This window comes from Labeo rohita, chromosome 5 (assembly GCF_022985175.1).
Source record: "Labeo rohita strain BAU-BD-2019 chromosome 5, IGBB_LRoh.1.0, whole genome shotgun sequence".
NCBI classification, from domain to species: domain Eukaryota; kingdom Metazoa; phylum Chordata; class Actinopteri; order Cypriniformes; family Cyprinidae; genus Labeo; species Labeo rohita.
The window spans coordinates 31,895,380-31,912,759 of NC_066873.1; the positions used below are offsets into that span (position 1 = coordinate 31,895,380).

A 17,380-nucleotide genomic window follows, 5' to 3' on the forward strand; every position below is an offset into this window, starting at 1 on the left:
GACAGTAGATCTGTGAACAAACTCTGATTTATTTGAACATCCACGAAGTGCGTTCTCGTCGGCAGAGGTAATTTAAGCACAAGAAGGCGCACGCTGACAATTCATATTATTGTTTTGATTTGTTGAGCAGTTTTCCAAGTGTCTTGATCGCTAGTGGTCGTCAGCAGTCCTGATCTGCACGGGATGGTCGAAACGCTGAGCATCGCCGTCATCGGAGCGCCTGGAGTCGGGAAAACTTCTATAATCCGTCAGTTTATTTACAATGACTTCTCCGAGACTTACACCCCCACCCAAACGCGATACGTCTACAGACCCTCGGTCATTCTTAACGGTGTTATGTACGACCTGAAGATTTTGGATGTCCCGCCAATTTCCTCCTTTCCTTCGAGCCCGAGTCAGGTAGGCTACAGGAACTGTACAAAGCGCTCATGCAGTTTGTGTAATACTGCATCAGTGTACAACACATGACAAAAACAATGCAATAAACGTTCATTTAAAACACTTTAAATGTAGGATTAACACCATAATGTATTTAACAGATATAAGAAATAAGTGAAATATTTCACTGTTAAAGTAGGCAACATGCATTGGTTGAATAAAATAAACATACCCAAAACAAATTCTTTTTTACAGGTTTCACTAAATTTTACAATGGCATATATTGTATCATTAAATTTATTCACCATTTGTGACCCTGGACCACAAAACCATGAGGGTTAACTAAATGTTAACCCTAACATTATATATTATAATATATAAGCTTTCCACTGATGTATGGTTTTTTAGGATAGGACAATATTTGGTCGAGATACAAGTATTTGAAAATCTGGAATCTGAGGGAGCAAAAAAATCGAACTATTGAGAAAATCGCCTTTAAAGTTGTCCAAATGAAGTTCTTAGCAATGTATATTACTAAACAAAAATTAAGATCTGATATATTTACGTTAGGAAATTTACTAAATGTGACCCTGGACCATAAGGGTCAGTTTTCTTTAAATTGAGATTTATACATCATGGTTTGTTAGGATAGGACAATATTTGGTTGAGATACAACTATTTGAAAATGTGGAATCTGAGGGTGCAAAAAAATCAAAATATTGAGGAAAATTGCCTTTATAGTTGTCCACTTGAAGTTTTTAGCCATGCATATTACTAATCAAAAAGTACGTTTTGATACATTTGCGGTAGGACATTTACAAAATATCTTCATGGAACACGATCTTCACTTAATATCCTAATGATTTTTGGCATAAAAGAAAAATCGATCATTTTGACCCATACAATGTATTTTTTGCTATTGCTACAAACATACCCATAATACTTAAGACTGGTTTTGTGGTCCAGGGTCACAGATATCTTTATGGAACATGATCTTCACTTAATATCCTAATGATTTTTGGCATAAAAGAAAAAATGTACGTTTTAAGGTTCAGTGAACATTTTTCATTATTGAATTTATTAATAATATTAACATTATTTCATTGAAAAATATCCTGTCGAAAACAGACACTTTGTAACGTTAGTGTTTACTGTAAAGGTTCAGGAGTTTCTGTTGTTCTAATGCAACATGCTAATCCTTAAATCCATAGATTTGACCTTGCACAACCAAACTGTCTCTGGGATGTCATTATTTAAATTAACACTTTTCCAGTCTTTCTAAAAATATAGTGTCCTTTTGTTCCTGTGAACTTTCATCATTACAGCTGGAGTGAATCTTGAACAGATCCATTAATAGACAGAGATTCCTGAGGAACGATAGTGGATTGCTTCAGGAGAGAGGGGCTTTCCTCTAGAAAGAAAAAAAAAAAAACGATCTCATTTGGAGTAGTTGCTATGGCGACATGGCTTGAACTGAGCATCTGTAAGCTTATTTTCTGTATCCTCCCTCTGGCAAATATTCTCTCTCTCCCCCACCTCTCACTCGCTTTTCTGTATCTCCCCCTCATCTCTCTCTCTCTCTCTGTCACACACACACTATTACTCTTCCTCTTATTTTGTCTAACAGTCTTGGCATTTAAAGCACCCCTCTAATTATTCTTATGGGAAGATCCTCAAATTTCCGATGTTTTGGAATAATCCAAGACCCCAGAACATCTGTTTTGTTAAGAAAGTGGCATGACCAGAAACATCATATGTTCTTAGCAATTTTACGTACCCAGGTTTTGCATCACATGGGTTTTTTGTATTCTGTCAGTCAACTGCTGCATGAAATACTTGCAGTGTATTGCACAGAAATCTACCTCTGACACAGGTTTAGTTCTAATCCTGGATGTAATTAACTGTCTGCAATATTGAGAACACTAAAATTTGTAGTAGCTGTTTCATGTGGAGCAGAAAATAAACTCTGCAGGAAGGTAGATCTTAATAACAATGAATTTGCACTCATGTCAACTCATGTGCACTTTTGAAATTATGAACTTCATGTCGCTCCAAAGTTGAACTTCATTCATCTTCGGAAAACAAGATATTTTTAATAAAATCTGAGAGCTTTATGACCCTGTGTAAACAATAATGCAACTACCACAGTCAAGGCCCAGAAAGGTAGTAAGGACATCATTAATAGTCCATGTGACATCAGTGGTTTAACTGTAATTTTCTAAAACTACAGGAATACCTTTTGTGTGCAAATAAAACAAAAATAACAATGCTGAATATCAGTTTTTGATGAGCTTTCACGAGAGTGTGAACTTGTTTGGATTAAATAAAGTCATTATTTTTGTTTTCTTTGCACACAAAAAGTATTCTTGCAGCTTCGTAAAATTACGGTTGAACCATGGTTGATTTCTATTTTAACAATGTCCTTACTACCTTTCTGGGCCTTGAACATGGTAGTTGCATTGTTTCATCAAAAATATCTTAATTTGTGTTCCAAAGATGAACGAAGGTCTTACAGGTTTAGAACGACATGAAGGTGAGTATTTAATGAAAGATTTTCATTTTTGGGTGAACTATCCCTTTAAATGTATTAATTTTGCACACATTTTGATTGATCCATAAAGCCATTTACAAATCAGACTAGCATAAGCAAGCATTTGCAATTAATCCAAGTAGTGCTACTGTGCCAGCGTAACACAATGCTAGATCCTTACAAATCCTTACAAATCCAGACAAATAATTCCTGCTCACCTCCTAACACTAGAGCATTTACATGCAAGGCATGGCCAAGCAGGGATCTGTAGTCTCTTCAGAGCAAACGGCTAAAACCCAGAACACTGGCTTTGAAAGAATGAGATATAATTCACTTTTGACCTTTATAAGACTTAAGGCCGATACAAATTCAACGAAACTCTCCTGAATTCCCTTTAGGTTTGTCATAATCTGAAAGATGGAGAGGTGTTCAGAATGTAAAATCCTATTTGTTCTGTGAAAAATGTTGGATGGTGAGCCATTTTCTCACCTTATTTTCCCTGGCAGTATTTCAGAGTAAACTCCCCGCATCGTGACCACTTCACACAGCTTGAAGACCCACTCCAGAGAGAGACCACCAAGGTCGCCTCGGCAACAAGTGATTCTGTTGATTGTTGCCAGGTTCTTTATTACCAAATAAGAAGTAGAGTGTTGACAACAGTGAAAACACAATGAGAAATAAATATTATTATAGAATGGAGATGGGTAAAAAAGGATTGCTCGTTACTGCTGTGTCAAGGCATCCCCACAGGGAATCAGAGAGGTGTTAGTGGTTCTGATGTCATGTCAGCAAAATGGAATGTAAAAATCATGAACATGCTGTGCTGAGGTACGGAGGGGGCATTGCTTTCAGTGCTCAGAGCACATTAAGACACTGCAATCTAATTGAGCCGGAGCACGCCGCAGCTAAATGCCATTTAGCTCCCTTTAGAGCGTGGCACGCTGGAGCACATAGGTGTGGATACATCTTTATTAAAATGCTTCTGGCTTCTTTTGACAGGTGCTAGTGTTATATGCAGACATTCGTGTTGAAAAAATAAATAAACCCAAAAAGTCACTGAAAGCAAACATGGTTGTAGAGATGAAAGTGTACATTTTTCTAACCACTAGCGAATTCATAGATTTAAAAAGCAACTGAATTAGCTTAAACCCAGATACAAATAGCTTTTAGACTAAGAAAGTTTCAATTTCTTTAACCATCAGAAAATGTATAGGTATAAAAAGCAAGTATTTACTAATCAGGCCATGTATTGCAGCTTTAAGCTCAATTCGGTTACATTTGAGTTTCCTCTGATCTAGGGCGAGTTTTGTTGGTCAGCTTCAGCAGTTAGTCCCTGCTTGCAGACAAAAAACATGCTTGTATTATATTATATTATATTATATTATATAGTTCTGTCTGGTTATCGAATCTGATTGGCTGATAGGTGTGCGTAATTAGAATGATATCAGGACTCCAACAGCCGTTTTACAGTTTGAAATCATATCACTCCACTTGCGGTACTTCTTACAGCAAGTGTCATGGCGGATGCCCAAATCTAGTATCCTTTTATAAATATTACGTTTCTGTGTTCTTCTGTGAGCTCATTTTGACAAGGTAAAAAGGGTGTTATTTTACAAAACCATTGAAAATTTTTAATCAAAGTATAATAGAAACTTTTCATTAAGACCCTAAAGAATCATATCAACTTGTGGAAAATGGGCATCGGATGACCCCTTTAAAGACACTCGGTTGTTATTTTGTTTGTTTATTTACATACTCATGCCGTCAAACTGTTGTATAAACGCAATATCACACGAGTAGACGGGAGATATATCGGCACTGCTTTACTTACGGCCGAATCACAGCAATGCCAATATACAGCCATATCTCACTTCTACTTGTGTGATATTGCTTATATATTATATTATATTATATTATACACTTATATTTTAGTATAATTAAATTAAAAATATATATTTTCACAATTATTTACAAAAAAATCCCAGTGACATTAAATTAAACATGACATTTTTAAATTTGTTTTTTTTTTAACATAAAAACTATGAACCTAGACAATATTTGAAATTAAACATTCTACATTGCTTACTTATACTTTGATATTGCATGCTAAAAGACTGAAAAGTGCTAACATCTCTCTGTAATGCATCATGGTTCAAAGATATATGGCCTGCACTCTATATCTCTGTATACTGCAATGCAACATGCAATAGTATCGCTCACCTCCTGCTGATATTTATTGTACAGACAACTGTGAATAATAATGTTTGACTGCTTGGCAACTTTGGTGACTGAATGTCGCAGTTTGTTCACATGATGCCACGGCAGATGGAGCAGATCAAAAGCCAGCATGATTCAGGATTTCCTTTTACTGCCAACCTCCCTTTCTCGCTCTTGTTCTCTCTCAATTATGACAACAGAGGGCTCAGTGACACGTTCCCCCGCGTCTACAGCAGTTGCTTGATCATGTAATGGTCCTTAGAATGTGATAGAATTCACTTTGCCCAGAGCCATGCACTTCTTCCTGAACTATGTTTCTCACCACTAGCTGAGGAGAAAATGTGCTTTTGATTGTTCTTTTAGTCAGTGAAATTAAGGAATATTAACTTTGGTTTTGGTTTTGTTTTTCCTGCTTTGTGCCCTGACATGACTGATTCTCAGTGGCTGTAGGGTCTCTTTTCATTCAGCTCTAGTTTGTCACTCTTTGCCTTTGCCAATGTCACACTGCCAACTCTCATTTTGGAAAACGTCCTCAACGATATTGACTCTTACATTTTTCCTCGTATTCTAATGCTCTCACTTTCTCTGTCAACTACTCCATCTATTTCAGTCCCCTTAATAAAGGTGATTTGTTATGTGGAGGATTGTTTTGTTACTTACAAAATAATCAGATCAATCTATCACTCTTGTCAGTCTTTAAACTACAAAAGTGGTTATGGTCTAACAGATTTTCTTTCAAAAAGTGTAACACAACAGAAAAAAAGAACATAAAAATGGAATGAAATATTCCTGGAAATGACCATTCTCAAGCTTTTGAGACAATATTAAATTCATCTGCCTTTAAAAACAAATGCAGTACAGAACTGAGCTGTCTCAAGGACAGATGTTCTCATTATTTTTTTCACACCTGAAAAGTGTAATCTCTTATTTAGGATGCATTGTCATACATCACAGTGTCAGCGAGTAGTAAAAAGAAACCAATACAATAAATCTAGCTGTACACCTCCGCATAAAATTAAGAAATATAATTTAGTAATTATACCATCAATTATCAGGGACTGAGATAGAAATAAAGATGATGCATAATGAACAAGCAATTTAGTTGCCATGCATGTAATGATTTAACTGGGATGTGCAGTTTTTTGACTTAGTGCTTTTCTGGATTATTTCCACGTCTACATTTGGCACCACTGGCACCTGACTGTTTTGTAGATGAAAGAATGTTGTGTCAAAAGTATGATTTTGTTTTGGCTTGGTGGTTTAGAGAGAAAGATCCAACTGTATTATGTAAAAAAATTCTATGTATTTTGGTGTACTTCTTAATTCATGCTTTTGGCCTTTTATATAATAGGACAGATCATAGCTAACAGGAAGCAAAGTGGGAAAGAGCGAGGGGGCAGGATCGGGAAAGGTTCTCGAGCCGGAATTTGAACTCGAGACACCCATAGCGTAACAGCGCTTTATGACGAAGTGCTGCCCACAAGGCTATCGGCACCAACTTGATTTAAACATTTAGTTTTATATATACGGGATGCTCTAAGGTGACTAAAACCCTGCGACAGGAGGTTGTCCACCTGACAATCTGTGATTTCTTGAATATTGCAAGGTTACGATGACACTAATTCATTCAAATCCCCCATGGTCATCCATGTAAAACAAATGCTTAAGAAGACATGATAATGCAGACTCTCAATGGGGAATTGGTTCAACACTGCAGCTGGAATTGCTTTCCAGTTAAGCAATGAACAGGGAAAGGACCCATCTTCGCATGTTTAAAGCCTAGCTCACACTGTGTGATTTTTGTTTTGACATGGTTTGGTTTGACATATTCACCAACAGCCGATTAATGGTAGTTTTGGCACTCTGTCCTGCAGTGTGAGTTCTCCTATGATAAACATCAAACTAGCTATTTTTCCATCACCCTGTTTTTATGCGCATTTTTAAGTATCACATCCGAAACAACCGATGAAAGCGCCACATTTCGAATAAAAATCCCTTAATTCGCAAAAAAAGTTTTTACGCTCGCCTGAGGTGGTTTTTGACTTGTGTGAAAAAGGGTTAATGCGAATAATGGAGGATGGAAATGCATTTGCCAAATAAATTCCAAATAAACATATAGTGTCAGTTTATCAGGAAGTGATGATTTTGTTCTCTTTGATTTGTTGGATGGAAACGGTGCTTAGTTGCAAATGTTGGATGGAAACTTTGGATGGAAACCCGGCTACTGTCTGTTTTTTAAGACAAGCCATTAAAAGAATGAATGCTAGATTTTTCTAACTGCCATAAACTCTGGTGCTCCTGTCCTCCACTCATGGAATTCGTACGATCTGTTGCCTTTGCAAAAACCGGGTTTGTGACGCTGTTTTGTGTAGTGCTGCTTACATTCTTCTTAAGTACACCAGTATTGCCGCCAGCATTTCAGCACCGCATGCAATACAGCTCGCAGCCACTGAAGTTGATAATGTAAAACTCCGGAAAAAAAGTCTTTTCTTTTGGAGTTTTTAATGTGTCTTGACTTTGGTACAGACTGACATTAATGACAACTGAGATCCCACAGTGAGACTTGATCATCATCAATCAAAAAAACAAAAAATATTTATCAGAACCTCCTTCAGCAATATGCAGTTCCTTCCCTGCAAGCATCTCCCAATCAGCCTGCAATTTTCATGCAAGACAATGCTCCCGTCACACTGCAAAACAGTGATTCAAACTAATGATTCAAAGCAAGGGCGTCTACACTTCCTACTAATTTCTAACTCTACCCCTCCAAAATTTTAGTTGTAATCTTCTTTTGTGGTACAGTGGTTACTGTTCTTTGATTTTGATCACTGTGTTTTCCACAAAATACAGGTTTTTGTTGAAATGCCATTTAGAGAAATAATTATCAAACTGATGGAGCTCCATGTGGTCCTAAATAGACTTCTCTTTTGCTCCTTTTTTTAACCTAACAATATTTTTGTGAATTCACTTGGCAGCTTTCAGCAGCACAGTCGCCCATTCAGCAATTTCTGGTGGACATCTTCCAAAGTTCCAAAGATTTTTGTTTAAAGTGGATCCCTTCCTTGCCCAGAGGAGAATGTTGAATTATGATGAAAGTGAATCTGAATGTGTCCTCTCTCTAACTCACACTCACAGGGAAGAAAAGAACTGAGATTTGACAAGGAGAAAGAGAGAGGGAAGTTGCTATTTTTAGCTTTCATGGGGATGGCAGCGCATCTGAAACATCTAACAGGCACACTGAGGGAGCGTTTATGTAAGAACAGTGCTCAGCAGAAAAGACCGAAAGCTTTGAGGCTCTTACTTAATTGACAGGAATTTGTCTTACGCTCTAGCTCCGTAGTTAATGCTCAAAACCTCTGCAGATAATTGCTTCAATCTACCAATGATCACTGAGCTAGAACTCCATAAAATCTCATAGAATGTTGAGTTTGTGCTTAATAAGGTCTGAGAACCATCAGATTTCCCAGTGGAGACGGAGGGTAAAGCATCTGCTTTTGATATGCAGGAAATTGAGAAAGGAAAAAAGCAAAAGAAAGATGGGGGAAAAGGACAGAGACTTCTTATTCAGCATCTAAAAATTGCTTTAAACCCAAACACACAGACTCTCTCCCTTTCTATTGTATGTTTTTTTTAACAGATGATCAGTCAGAAGCTGGAGAGTGTGGTGAGAATGCAGAAAGCAATCCCAAAAATGTGCCTTAGTGTTTTTCTGTCTATATAATGCAAGTCAGAGAGATCCTCATGCTATTTTAAATCCATCATTCCAGACACCTTCTTTTGTGTTCCAAAGAAAGGTGGCCATACACGTTTCATTTTGTGAACTATCCCTTTAAATGTCTCCCCTCGTCTGTTATACTATAATGATCTATAATATGTCATTGCATTTATCTGCACACCTGATTGCTTTTATTATTACACTAATGTTCGAGCGTGCATGAGTGAATCTCAGTGCTGAATCAGAGTGGTCATCTCTGAGTGTAAAATATTAGCATGAGCTGCTTTTCTAACATTGCTAGAGGACGAAGGTAATTATTCCCCTGTCAAGATGAATGTGCAACCTCTGTCTTTGCTACAGTTGACATCGATTTTCTTTACAAGCAAGATCAGCTTGTGACGAATGGCTTCAATTTGACTTCCTTCCCTCGCTCGATCTTTCTTCTGTCCTCAACGCACACACATACATATACAAATGCAGATCACAGTCAATATGGCAATTAAACAAGATCTACTGGAATTTCACAATTTGCAAGTTATTAGTGATGTGCTGTGGTTAGTCTTGTCTTGTGGCTACTTTTTGGACTTGCAGCATTAAGTCTGGTCATTTTTAAAGCTTGGGTTAATTTCACAGTGTTTGACATTGAAAACTGTAGTTAAATTCAGCATGAAATTGAAATTGTGATCAAAAAATGTAGGGTGAGACTTGATTCAGTAAATCAGGAATAGATTGGATTATTGGATTTTTGTTGTTTGCCACGATCTCATGTGAGTGACATGATGTACACTGATAAATCATTTATCCATTTAGATTTCATGGTAATTTTAGTAACGTGTGATTTCCATATATAGGGGTTGCACTTACGTCACGATTTGTTCAGTTACCCGGATGCGTGGCCATATTGGTGATACTCGGATGTAAACACAACAGCATGGATTGCACAGTTAATGTACTACTGAATACATTGTTCTGCTAATTTATCCTGTATGAAAAACGAAAAAAAAAGCTGCTATTGACTAAAGTTAATAGGTGGTAAAGATATGTACGAGCAGATTTTTTTTTAAATGAATGTATATATGGCCATGTTTACACAGCAGCAGAATACGGTTACATTCAAATACATTTGGTTATTAATGGGCGTGATCGCATTCTGTAACCGAATGTCGTAACGTTAAATGTTTTAGGACTCGAACTGCATTCTTGGAAAACACGCGCTGAGTAAACGGGACTGGACAACTAACGTTAGTCTGTCACATCAAACATTGCGTGTTCTCTGGTGCACAAACGAAGGGCCAACTGTGTGTTTTCCTGAGTGGTTTCAGTAATTTACCGTGACAGAGAAGACTTTCATTACGGAGGTCGCCATCTTTGATATGACTTAGGTCACTGTCGCTATGGTTACTGGTAAGGATTATGGGTTTGAGTCCCATTGTACATTCATAGTTCGAGACGCTACTGTAAGCTGCTGTGTGAATGGGACATTTCGAGACTCACATCTGTAAGTAAATACGGTTGTCAATCCAAAAAACTGACAGTGTGAATGTAGCCTATGTATCTGTGCTGAATTTTCTGAAATATATGATACTACATCTATCAAAAGACTGGCTAATGCTAAAGAATTTGTGTTATTTCACAGAGAAAAAAGCAGAATGTAATTTCTGATCTAGTTTGCTTGCTTAGTGCTTCACGCAAACTCTGAATATCTTTCAAATATTTTCCATAAATTAGGTAAGCAAATCCAGTGATATTTTAGCAGCTGGAGGCTGATATATACATAATACAGTTTAATGAGAGAAGAACAAAACAGCTTGATTGAGTATTTGTTTTTGTACAATATTTTATAAAAAATCACACCAACGCATAATGTCAAAATGTTTTCCGAGATAGAGAGGCTCAAATCGTTTATGCAACTGATGTAATTTAACAAATAATACAGAATTGTCATGGTATGACATGATGTACCACATCTGAGGGTGTAAATGAATACTGGAATTGATATTCAGTTCATATCATAACAGCCCTCCTGAGAAGAGCAGAGGGCAAGGAGAGAGAGAAGAGATGAGGTCAGTGTGTCACGGTTGAAGAAATTTACTCGCTGTCTCTTTCAGATGTCCCCCATACAGCAGTGTTGTGTAATTACTGTAGGTAAATCATTACTATTTAATGCCTGTAACCTTACATTGTCCTCTGCTCTGTTGAACTAACAAGAATGGCCCCTATAATGCACCATGAGTACTCTCAATACCTTGAATGGAGTAGAGAACTGACATTAAGAACAAAGAAACATGATTTCACATAAAGTATATTGCTCTGTTTTCTATTTTACTTGATTATGCCTTCCTGCAGTTAAATGATATATTTAGTTTTATGGTTTTACTTCATGATTGTTTCTACAACATTTTGTTTTTTATTGTAAGCCTATGTATTTTCTTTATTTCTTTTTTTCTTGTTTGGCTCCTATCAGATATTCAGCATGAAATGGAAATTGTAGTCATCTTCCCATAATATCTGAGTGAAATGTCTTCTTGAACAAGAAAAAAAGTGTAGGATGGGACTCGATTAAGTTAAAGAATTGATTGAAATTGATAAGTACATTATTTTTGTACTGCCACATAACCTAACTACAACCAAAATGCAGCATTGTGAAATGCTGTCATATTTTATATTTGATTGGAGGTTGTTTTCATATTGCTTCCTATCATCACAGCTAAACAAGTAATTACCTCCTTTGTCAAGCAATCAATCAGTGGTCATTAGTTTGATCAAGTGTTTTTGTCTGTCTCTCTGTTTTCATCAGGAGTGGCTGGATGCGCGGTGTAGAGGGGTCCGCAGTGCAAATGCCTACATTCTGGTCTATGACATCTGCTGCGTGGAGAGCTTTGAATATGTCAAGATGATCCGACAGCAAATTGTGGATAGCAGGTATGACCAAGCTCATTTGGAACCTGAAATGAGCCATCTCAATGAATAATAGACAATGATTATCATGCTATGATAGATCCAATAAAAAGCAAATGTTTGACATTCCCTCTATTATTGTTAGAATGAGACCAACTGTGGTTATTGAAACTGATTTTTCTCAGCCTAGTAGCAGTATGAGACAGATCAGCACTGATTAATGTGACTGTATCAGCTGCACTGACGAACTACTGATTGGTTTTAATGTTTTTAATAACAGTTGGCCCTTGTTTCCCCAGCTGATGCTGAGATAATGAGGTGACATTTGAGAATATGGATGAGTGACAGTTACAGAGCATAGACACTGTCACCATTCACTACAGCTGATAAGAATATAATAGATGCTAGCGAGAAAATCCTTTTACATATGCAGGTCTTGTGCGCCATAGATTGCGTGCAGCATCATGCATTTGCATAAAAGTCTCATGTGAACTGAATGAATGACAGAATGAATGGGCAGTCTCCACCTTTAGCCCTTTTCCCCGCCCACAGCATCACCCTTCTGTTTTACAAATGCTGTTCACGTTCTCACTGCTTTGAGAACACCTCAGTCTTAGTGCAAAAATAGTCATTTAGACAATAAAATTTTAATGTAGTTTTAATGATGATGGTATTCAGTTAAATATGTAGAGATTGCGTGTAGATGTGTGATGTGGTGGAATATTGAATGCAGTCTCAATATGGGCGATATAACCAAAATCTTATATCACGATATGAGTAACAGTAATGATATATGTAACCCTGGACCACAAAACCAGGCATAAGGGTCCGTTTTGTGAAATTGAGATTTATACATCATCTGAAAGCTGAATAAATAAGCTTTCTTAGGATAGGACAATATTTGGCTGAGATACAACTATTTGAAAATTTGGAATCTGAGGGTGCAAAAAAAATCAAAATACTGAGAAAAAAATTGCTGTTAAAGTTGTCCAAATGAATTTCTTAGCAATGCATATTAGTAAAAAATTAAGTTTTGATACATTTATGGTAGAAAATGTAAAAAATATCTTTATGGAACATGATGTTTACTTAATATCCTAATGATTTTTGGCATAAAAGAAAAATCAATATTTCTGACCCATACAATGCATTTTTGGATATTGATAAAAATATACCCGTGCTACTTATGACTGGTTTTGTGGTCCAGGGTCACATATATCACAATGTAGTTATTTTTGCTTTAAATAAGGTCTTCATGATAACAAACTTTTTTGATACCACAGAAATTTCATAATTTGTGTCACCAGTGTCAATACTAGCCAAAAAAAAAAAAAACAAAAAAAAACTCATTAAAGACATGTAAACAATCAGTGATTAAAAAAGAATAAGAAACTAATTACACGCAACAGAACAAAAAAACTACAATAATAAATACTACATTCATTGTAGAAAGTAATCAAATGTATAAAAATACGGCATATTCTTCACTATATACATTAAATATATTTCTTTTTATTAAGATTTCAAAAGGATTTAGTCAAGATTTAGTCATTAGAATGACAGACAGCAGGAATATTAGACTGCTGTCACTTTAAGATCTGCCCTGATCCAATTCAAGTGCGTGTATTTTACCACGTTCAAGGTCTATAAAGCGGCAAAAATAACTTGTGCGCATATAGCATAATGAGTTTTCTTTTGCTGCTTATTGCATTTCATTGGCTTCAAATCACTTGCATTTAAACTGCAATGCTTAAAAGCACATGCAAACTATGTTTTTGTGACCACGTAGCACAGCAACGTCACATTAACATGTAACGGTGATAGAAATGATAGTCCAAAATCTCTACAGGGTGACATATTCTACCAGTTAATCATGTCTATTGGTTTATCGCCCACCCCTATGCAGAGGGTGTGTTAGAAGAAGCGGCTGTGGCAGATAAAATGTTCACAAAAGTCTTTGACTAAACATGGACTTGAAAGGTTTAAGAGATAGTGAGATGGTAGACAGGGGAAGTCAAACTGAGAAAGCATAGATAAACTGTATTAAAGGGGGATAAATCAGTGTAAAACATGACACAAGCACCCAGACACAGGCATGAGGGATTAGTGTAGGCTTCTTAAACACAATGGCATCGGTCTCTTTGACAGATTATTCACCTCTGATATTACTCACAGACATTCTTTTTTTCTCTCTGTCTCTATATATATATATTGAACACACATAGATATAATAGCATAAATCCTCAATATTTGACGGGTTTGAAATGAGTAGAATCAGACTAAAAGGAGTAGTATTCTTTTTATATTGAAATGAATAATATGGAATTCCCTTGGGTCCTCAATTAAATTCAGTGTGTTAAATTAAAGGTTTTAAGTAATTATGATATGTAATTTGTGTATGCATGGAGCCCTTTGTAATTTGCTATTATGTAAAGATACTCAATATTATATGAACTGGCAGACATTTATTTAATAGCTACATATATTCAACCAGGCGGTGTTACACTTGACGTTTTTCTGAGCAAATAAGTGAAACCTCACATTTTAATTTGAGGTCCTTGTGTGACAGTAAATTGGCAATTAAATATATTGCATTTTTTTCAGTTTAGCAAAATGCACGCACACACACACTTGCCTTTGAAGCCCCCTGAACATGAAACGCTTTCATTCTTCATTATGTGTGTGTGTGTGTCTGTGTGACCTTCAAGCACAGTCAAGCGCCGAGAAAGGACACACATCATGCATTCTCCATCACACATTATGAGCTCAGTGCCTTTTTTTACAGCGTGTCAAGGAGCTGAGGGGCTTTTCATGTTTGTGTTTGTGTCTGCGCATGTTTGCTGAAGATAAAAGCTTGCAAACATTATGTCTAACATAAATGTCATGTAAGAATCTGATCGATTTTCGTGTGGTCGCTTTGTTTTACTTGCTAATTCCTTCTTAAACCTCTTTCTTATTAGTCTTCTCACCTGCCTTTCCTCTCTCTGTCTTTCAATAAGAGTGGGCAGCAGTAGTGAGGTGCCCATCCTGGTGGTGGGCAGTAAGCGGGACCTTCAGCGGCATCGGTTCACCCAGCGCAGGGCCGTGTCAGTACTGGTGAAGAAGACCTGGAAGTGCGGTTATGTTGAGTGCTCTGCTAAGTATAACTGGCACGTCCTTTTGCTCTTCAAAGAACTCCTGGGAATAGCCGTGGCACGAGGACTGCGTCCGAACCACACCTCTATCCGTCTCCAAGGGGCATTGCATAGGAACCGCTGTAATGTCATGTGACCTATATGTAGCCTTTTTTGAATTTATGCTTATTCAGGACCAGTTTGTTTTATCAGAGTCTTAATTATCTGATTTGAGCTGGTCCTAAGTCAGTATTGAAAGTCAACTTTGCTGTACCACAAGGATGACGCTTTGGGGACAAACTGTTAATCAAAATGGCTGGAATATTACCACCTAGGGGCCTCTGTAACTGATGCATTCATCTGATGGATTACCTTAGGTACTACTGATTTCACTTTTCTCCAGTGTACTTTAGCAAACAGGAAAAATGGAAGCAGATAAGGATTTTTTTTTTTATCTTAACCAAAGTCTGGGTCAGAATAAAATATTGAATCTGACTCAGAGAGAGTATAATTTGTTTCCCCCCTTCTCATATTTAAATTCAGATGCTGTCGGTGCAAGCGTATTTCCAGTGTGACAGTTTTGTTGCTTGGAAATAGCTTTTATGAGGGATGTATTTATTGCTTAGAAATAATGATGAGTGAAAGTTTGTGAACCCGTTGGAATTATCTGTAGTGCTCCTCAAGTCTGACCTAAAATATGAGCTGATCTTTCCCTATGTTATAATATGTGCACAGTTTTTCTGTGCTTTCTCAGAAGCACTGACTTAAAAAAATCCCTGTCTTGTTACTCACTGGCCAATTTCCCTTTTGCAAAACTGCTTCAGGACATTAATATTAAAGGAGCTGCAGGCTTCAGATCTTGCCACAACATTTCACTTCGTAAACCTTATTAAAGGGACAGTTCACCCAAAAATGTGAATTCTGTCATTAGTTACTCACCCTCATGTTGGGTTCAAACCAGCTGAACCACTGATGTCACATGGATTATTTTATCAGTGTTCTTACTACCTTCTGGGCCTTGAACGTGGTAGTTGCATTGCTGTCTATGGAGGGTCAGAAAGCTCACGGATTTCATCAAAAATATCTTCATTTGTGTTCAGAAGATGAACAAAGGTCTTACGGGTTTGAAACGACGTGAGGGTGAGTAATTAATGACATCATTTTCATTTTTGGTTGAACTATCGCTTTAACCAAATGCTGCAGCTCGCAGACCTCACCATTCTCCAATTCCATTTATAGTAATTCATTGGGCCACCTTACACAGACCCTGAAAAAGTGTAAATAATATTCCTACAATGTGGTTAGGACAACATTTTTTGTCAAAACAGCTTTTTAATAGAAAAATGGTATTGTCCATAATGGCTAAAGAAGGTCACACACTGGACAAGAAGCACAGTGCTGCTCCATATCTTTAAAATTCGAACATATGGTTTTCTATGAGTGTACTGTGCATGCACTGGTGGCACCAATCAGCTACGACCTTATGCGCCACAGACTGACACTCCCTTGACATTAATGTCTATTGTGTAATGTGCATTTTTTAGCATAATGTTTGTCTTCTGTGGGTTTAACTTTCCATTTTCTTTGTTTTTTTTTCAACAACCAGACTTTAAATTCAACAACGGGGCTTTGTTCATTCTTGAAGTGAACTTCTGCCTGTTTGGTGATTAGAGTAACTATTTCCCGGTAAGTTGTCATAGGTGCAAAGCAGTGATATGCTTCTGGTCCATTGTGTGACAGCCTTAAAGGATTAGTTCACTCCTGAATTAAAATTTCGTGATAATTTACTCACCCCCATGTCATCTAAGGTGTTCATGTCTTTCTTTCTTCAGTCAAAAGGAATGGTTTTTGAGGAAAACATTCCAGGATTTTTCTCCATGTTGTGGACTTCAATGGGGATCAGCGGGTTGAAGATCCAAACTGCACTTTCAATGCAGCTTCAAAGGGCTTCTACACAATCCCAACCAGGGGCATCACTAGACCCCTTCTACTGGGACACGTGCCCCAGTATAAATCTGCTGTGCCCCAGTATTAATCTTAAATTTAAGTTTTAACAGTTTACTTTATTTGTCAGTGTATTCATTTACATTTATAATCGCGGCAAAAAATGCAATGTAGTAACCTAATTCACGCTTATAAAAGCAAAACAGTCAAGCACTTTAACCGAAAACACAAACTAGTGGTGTCCTTTGCGCAGAAATCCACGTCCGCGTGTCAGGCTTTCAAGAAAAAAGCAATAGAAAAAGTAATGGGGGCCTGTGCCCCAGTAGAGCTTTAGATCTAACAACATCCCTGATCCCAACCGAGGAATAAGGGTCTTATCTAACGAAACGATTGGTCATTTTCTAAATTAAATAAAAATGAGCTGTATATACTTTTTAAACCACAAATGCTCATCTTGCACTAGCTCAACGCATTAGGAAAGTGACAGATCGTTTCACAATATAAGACCCTTATTCCTTGGATGGGATTGTATAGAGCCCTTTGAAGCTGCATTAAAACTACAGTTTGGACCTTCAACCTGCTGAT

At 37.1% G+C, this 17,380-nt stretch overlaps 1 protein-coding gene across 1 annotated transcript; it reads left to right on the forward strand.

The window, feature by feature from the left end:
* Positions 1-17,380, forward strand: rasl10a (RAS-like, family 10, member A). Its single transcript, XM_051108858.1, has 3 exons — positions 1-399; positions 11,638-11,762; positions 14,738-17,380. Exons 1-3 carry the CDS (start codon positions 184-186, stop codon positions 15,006-15,008), a joined length of 612 nt encoding a protein of 203 aa, XP_050964815.1. The 5' UTR covers positions 1-183; the 3' UTR covers positions 15,009-17,380.

Excerpts from the sequence above, each read along its gene's own strand:
- rasl10a (XM_051108858.1), top strand. The coding sequence starts at position 184 with ATGGTCGAAACGCTGAGCATCGCCGTCATCGGAGCGCCTGGAGTCGGG. Across the intron at positions 400-11,637 it reads TTCCTTCGAGCCCGAGTCAG|GAGTGGCTGGATGCGCGGTG; the intron begins GTAGGCTACAGG and ends TGTTTTCATCAG. Across the intron at positions 11,763-14,737 it reads CAGCAAATTGTGGATAGCAG|AGTGGGCAGCAGTAGTGAGG; the intron begins GTATGACCAAGC and ends TCTTTCAATAAG.